Raw genomic sequence first — 5,846 nt, forward strand, 5'->3', positions numbered from 1 at the left:
GACTGTAATCATGGTCCTCAGAATATGGAGGTAGGAATTTCAGGATTTCAAAGTCATACATGATAAAAATGGTCAATGGTGTATGGTGGGAGAACAACAGTACAAAGGGAGCCTGTGACTAGTTCAGGACAGTGTTCATAACCTTCCCTGAAGCTCCAGTATTTCAGGGCTATGGCACCAACATTTGTTAGCTAAGGTATTTACCACCCCATCTTTCCTATTTCTTATTTAATTTCATGAATGTTATTTAAATTAGACACAGTCTTATTTGACATATCCATCTCAGTTCCCTCTCCCTCCCATCCTCCCATGCCACCCACACCCACCACCCATCCCATCCCCCATCCACTCCCCAAGGAGGGTGAGGCCTTCAATAAGGGATCATCCATATCTGTCAAGTCATTTTTGACCTGGCCTAGGCCTTTCCTCATGTGTCTAGGCTTATTGAGTATCCCTCTATGTGGAATGGGTTCCCAAACGTTCTTATAATAGGGATAAATACAGAGCTTCAACAAGAGGCCACATAGACTGCCCAGGAGTGGTAACTGACACCCACATATAGGGACTCTGGGGTCCATGAGATCCCCCTTGTTCAGGTCAGGTGTTTGGGTGAGTTTCTCCAGGTTAGTTTGGGCCCCTATGCTCATCACTCCTCCCTCTCTGCAACTGGATCACAGAGTTCAGCTCAGTGTTTATCTGTGGGTGTCTGCTGCTGCTTCCATCAGCTACTGGGTGAAGCTTCTAGGATGGCATTTAAGGTAGTCATCAGTCTCATTAAAGGGGAAGAGCATTTAAGTTAGTCTCTTCATTGTTGCTTAGATACTCAGCTGGAATTATCCTTATGGATCTCTGGACATTTCTCTAGATCCAGATATTAATTTAAACCTTTAATGGCTCCCTTTATTATGGTATCTCTTAACTTTCTCTCCTCTTTTTTTTTTTTTGCAAGACACAGGTGTTTGTTTATTGAGTCCAGGCCCAGCCCTGCTGATACCTCTACAGCTCAGAATGAAGGGCTCAGGGAAGGCACAGGTTATAAAACTGCTTTAATGGAAACTCCCCCCAAAACACCATGTGGGACTGTGTGGAATGTGGCCAGGGCTGGCCCCAGGACAATACTGAGCCTGTAGCTGTTACCAAAATATACATCTGTCACCATAAAAAACTGCTGCACTGCCTCAGCTCCACACAAGTATAAAAATCATAAATATTTACACTCTTGCCACTCCTTCACAGAAGCAAGGTCCAGGGAGCCCCTCCCACAGACAGGCTAGGCATGATAGCAGACAGGCTAGGCATGATATGGGCATTTGGGAGGGGCATTAAGGCCTAGAGGTCAGCCCCTAGTCAGAGGCAGGCAGAAAACCTGGGCTTAGTCAGAGGCAGGCAGAAAACCTGGGCCTAGTCAGAGGCAGGCAGAAAACAAAACTTTGGTCCAAAATTTGAAGGTAGGAACCCACTGGTCTCAGAGCTGTTTTTCTCTAGGCAGAGGCAGCACTGGCCTGGGTCCCACCTGCAAGTTGGTCACTGGGAAGAGGGGACAAGCACAGGGACATAGAAGCTGAGAGTACACAATACCATTGTATCATTGCTATAAAAAGTTACTTAAAACTATATCTCTTGCATATAAATGGGGGAAGATTCAGGTATTTGGTCAAGTGGAAATATTGCTAGACACGGGTGTCTGCGACCACACAGAATAGAATACAAAGGTCACATGAGGCTCGGCAGTTGAGGATGGCCTGGGCCCCCAGGCTGGCCAGGGACATGGGAGAATCATGTCACTTGATTATAAGGGTGGGGTCAGTGGCCCCAGTTCCTGCACAGCATAGGGAGCCTGTGGTGCAGGCCACTGGCTCTCCTGCAGGTGTAGAGACAAGACTGGTGGCCTAAGAGGCTAGGTGTGCAGCTGCAAGGTGGGCTGGTTTGGAAGGCACGAGAAAGCAGCTGTGTTCGGGGCACCGCTGTGGCCTTTATTATGCCTGAGCCCCTCAAGGCATGGTGCCTGGCCTGACTGGACATCTGTGGCCCAAGCCATTTCCTGCCATGGCAAGGTGGACTAGATTTAATTTTTTTAAAAACAGGTAAACTGATCTCTTTAAAAAAAATAAAATCTCTGGTCTGTAAGGTCACTTCAGCTGCTTTTAAAGTGGCGTTTCTGGAATGGTGGAAGCTGTTGCAGGCCCACAGGCACTTAGATGGTGGACTTGGAGAAGGACACACGCAGATGGTGGTTCTAGCCCAGGTCATGGTTGTGCAGTTCAATTAGCGCCTTCATGGCCTCCTCCACAGAGCCCATCTGGATCAGGGCCATCTTTCGGTCCTTCTGGAAGAACTTGAAGCCTTTGACCACACCACCGTTGCTGGAGAAGAGGTTCTTGAGGTCGTCTTCTGACAAAGAGGGCGGGATATTGGAGAGGTGGAGAGTAGGTGAGGGCGGAAAGATATTCTGGAAGTTCTTGGAGCCCGGCTTCTTGAAGCGGTGCAGTGGTGAGCTACCATAGTCCTTGGTGAGGCCCTGGTCCTCCTGTCCCTCCCGAGGCAGCTGCACACTCTGATGCTTCGACAGTATGATGCGCAATGATTCCCGTGTAAAAAAAAAAATCAGGTGGCTCATGGCCCGCTGGGCCTGACTGCCATCCGCCATCTGGACAAGTGCATTTTCTTTGTTGTTGAACAGAATCTTCACCCGCAGCACGTCACCATAGACTCCGAAGAGAATAAAGAGGCTTTGGGGTGTGACTCTCTCAGGGTTCAGGTTGCTGACCAGAAGGACGGAATTTCCGGCACCTGCCAGGCCTGGAATGGCAATGCGGCCAGCTGCAGCAGCCGAAGCAGCAGAAGGTATGGCCAGGGGGGCCAACGCTCTGTGGACATTAGGAACAGAGAGGCCAAAGGCTGCAGCCATGGTCTGGTCCAGCGAAGGCTGGCTGTCCCCAGAGGGCAAGTCGGGGCGAGTGTAGTCCCTGCTCTTGTCATTGTTGTACTTGACATAAAGACTAGTGAGCTTGGAGAAGTCAATGCGCAACGAGCACCAGGCTTTGTAGATGTTCTGGCCATCCAGCGACAGCTTGGCATGTTGGGCGCTCACAGGGTCGGCATACTGCAGCAGTGCCTGGAACCGGTTATTCTTGGTAAACGTGATGATCTTGAGAACTGTGCCAAACTTAGAGAAGATCTGGTGCAGAACATCCAGGGTCACTGGGTAGAAGAGGTTTTCAACAAGGATCCTTAGCACTGGGCTCTGGCCTGCCATTGCCATCCCCGCATCCACGGCAGCGGCAGAGGCTGCCAAGGCCAGGTTTCCGGGCTGCACAGAGTTCACAGCCTGCAGGGCTGCCTGGGCACGTGCATGGTTGGGTGAGCTGTCAGTTTTGAGCTCCTTGTGGTTGGAGAACTGGATGTAGATGGGCTGTCCACGCAGCACGGGTGCCACTGACGTATAGTAGTTGACCATAGTGTTGGCAGCCTCCTCTGTGTTCATTTCAATGAAGGCCTGTTTTTTCCCCTTCAGCATAAGGAGGTTGGTGACCTTCCCAAAGGGCAGCCCCAGAGAGATAACCTCGCCCTCAGTGACATCACTGGGTAGTGAGCGGACATGGATGACTCTGGACGGGACCCCTGTGCTCCTGTTGTCACCTTTAAACTTCTTGCTATTATTTCCATTGGCTGCAGAAGTTGAGCTGCTCATGATGAAGGGGCCGCTGCTGACACACATGGAGAAGAGCTCGTCGGAGCCCCGCTTTGTACCGACTGCTATGTCTGGGACGATGCCATCCATGGCACACAGAGCAGCCCCGTGGGGACAGAGCAGAGGTGCAGGAATCTCTCTCCTCTTTTCTTGTCTGACTCAATCTTCCTGCTCCCTCATGTCCTTCTGTCTCCTCCTCTGCTCCTCTTCTCTTTCTCATAGCTTCCTCTCCCCTACCAACATGCCTCCAATTAGTCCAGGAGCTCTTGTACATTTCATCTTATCTGGGGGACAAAAGCAAGAATTTTAAGGGTGGAGTCTGAACTGAGGTGAATCCTGTTTAAGGCCTGGCCTTGACACCCTGAGGGTGGTGTGTGGAATGGTGCTACAAAACACAGTCTGGAGCCACCCAGTCTCTCTTCACCTACACCTGACTGTTATGGTAGAAGCTTCACCCAACTTGCCTTCTCCACCTCCTCAAGGAACAGATGCCTGTGGTCTACAGGATGGCAGGTAAGCAAATTACTTCTCCACTCATACCTCCTGCTGAATGTTAGCTCACCTAAACCCTACTCCCCAACTCCACACATTGTACCCTGTAAGCAGGAAGAAGCCAGACTTAAACTGAAGCCCCTATAGCCAGGGAGTCTGGGTTGTTTAGGCAGAAGCCCTCCTGACTTCTATATCTATGCAAAGAGGTTGGAATGTTGGGTAGCACTATTCCTCCCCTGTTCTCCAGGTGCCAAGGATGGGCATCACCTGGAGTCACCTCAGTCCAGACTCCACTCAGAGAAAGACTATTTTTGGCTCTACCCCTAGGGGGTTGGTAAAAGCCTCCACATCTGATTCACTTGGTGGGCCACAAGCAGCAGAGGTGGGTTTGGAGATGAAAAAAGCCAGGAGGCCAGGTAAAAAAGGCTCGGGGGCATGGGGTTCTGAAGCCAGCCATATTCACCTGCCAGTGGCTTGAGTTGGTCTCAGGACTATCTGAAAAATATCTTAACGCTTTCCCAACTGAGTTGGAATGGACGGAAGGGATTGGCTATTTTTGCAGTAAAGGCTTTGGAAAAATTCCAGGGCCATAGTCGGTTTTAGCATTGAACAGTACCAGTTCCGGGTTCTGATGGGTATCCAACACATATGTGACTGCACACTGTGCAGTGCCTAAGGTGGTCACAATGACTAACATGGAAGGGGAGGAGCCTTGGGTAGGGAAATCCGCAAAAGCCATGGGGCAGAAACCTCACTTGTGTTGGGAGACTGAAGGGGAGAAATGAAACCCCCAGGTGGCCTCCTTGCAATGGGAGTGGATGGTTCCAGAAATACTCTGTGGCAAGTAGAGTTCACAGGTGTTTCTCGGCAAGGGGCATGGGAGGGAAAGGTGAAAGGTTATCCATACGCCGATTCAACAAGGAAATAGATCTTGGCAAAGGTCATGACCCACCCATGTGTTCAGATTCAAAACTCCTGACTCCAGTTAAAGCTGAACAAAGTGGAGTGAGAACTAGATTGATAAAAGATAAAGAATGTACTCATGCGATGTGCCAGGCATTGGTGGTGCAGGCCTTTAATCCTAACACTCAGGAGGTAGAAGCAGGCAGATCTCTGTGAGTTTGAGGCCAGCCTGGTCTACAGAGAAAGTGTCAGGATGGGTTCCAAAACTATACAGAGAAACACTGTCTCAAAAAACAAATGAACAAACAAAAAAAGAAAGTACTCACGCAACAAAGCCAGTGACCAGGTTTACACTGGATGCCTGGTTGTCTGCTCAGCCAGGCTGGAGTGGAAAAAGAGGGTTGAGTGAGCGTCTCCCTCACTCTTAAACCCTTGTTACCTCACTCTGACCACGCCCAAGCAGGCATGGACAGGGCACCTCTGCCAACCCCAAGAGGGGTGGTCAGCATTTCCCCCTATAATAAAGTGTGTGTTCTTTTATGTGTTCGGAGACTACTGACATGTGAAAAGGCTTTACCACATTGATTACATTCATAGGATATCTCTCTAGTGTGTGTTTTCTGATGTATTTGTAAATTACTGTTCTGTGAAAAGGCTCTACCACATTGATTACATACATAAGGTCTCACTCCATTTTAGTTCCTTTATGACATTTAAGCACTCCATGACTTGAGAAACCTTTACCCCATTGATTACATTT

At 49.5% G+C, this 5,846-nt stretch overlaps 1 protein-coding gene across 1 annotated transcript; it reads right to left on the reverse strand.

Moving 5' to 3' along the window:
• Window positions 1-2,236: 2,236 nt before the first annotated feature.
• Window positions 2,237-3,781, reverse strand: LOC113838085 (polypyrimidine tract-binding protein 1-like). The gene has a single exon (XM_035453637.1). It carries the CDS (start codon window positions 3,779-3,781, stop codon window positions 2,237-2,239), a length of 1,545 nt encoding a protein of 514 aa, XP_035309528.1.
• Between the last annotated feature and the right edge of the window lie 2,065 nt (window positions 3,782-5,846).

The sequence above is a fragment of the Cricetulus griseus genome, unplaced genomic scaffold (genome assembly GCF_003668045.3).
Source record: "Cricetulus griseus strain 17A/GY unplaced genomic scaffold, alternate assembly CriGri-PICRH-1.0 unplaced_scaffold_1, whole genome shotgun sequence".
Lineage (NCBI taxonomy): Eukaryota > Metazoa > Chordata > Mammalia > Rodentia > Cricetidae > Cricetulus > Cricetulus griseus.

What these genes read in the sequence shown, in the direction of transcription:
- LOC113838085 (XM_035453637.1), bottom strand. Translation starts at nt 3,781, where the DNA reads ATGGATGGCATCGTCCCAGACATAGCAGTCGGTACAAAGCGGGGCTCC.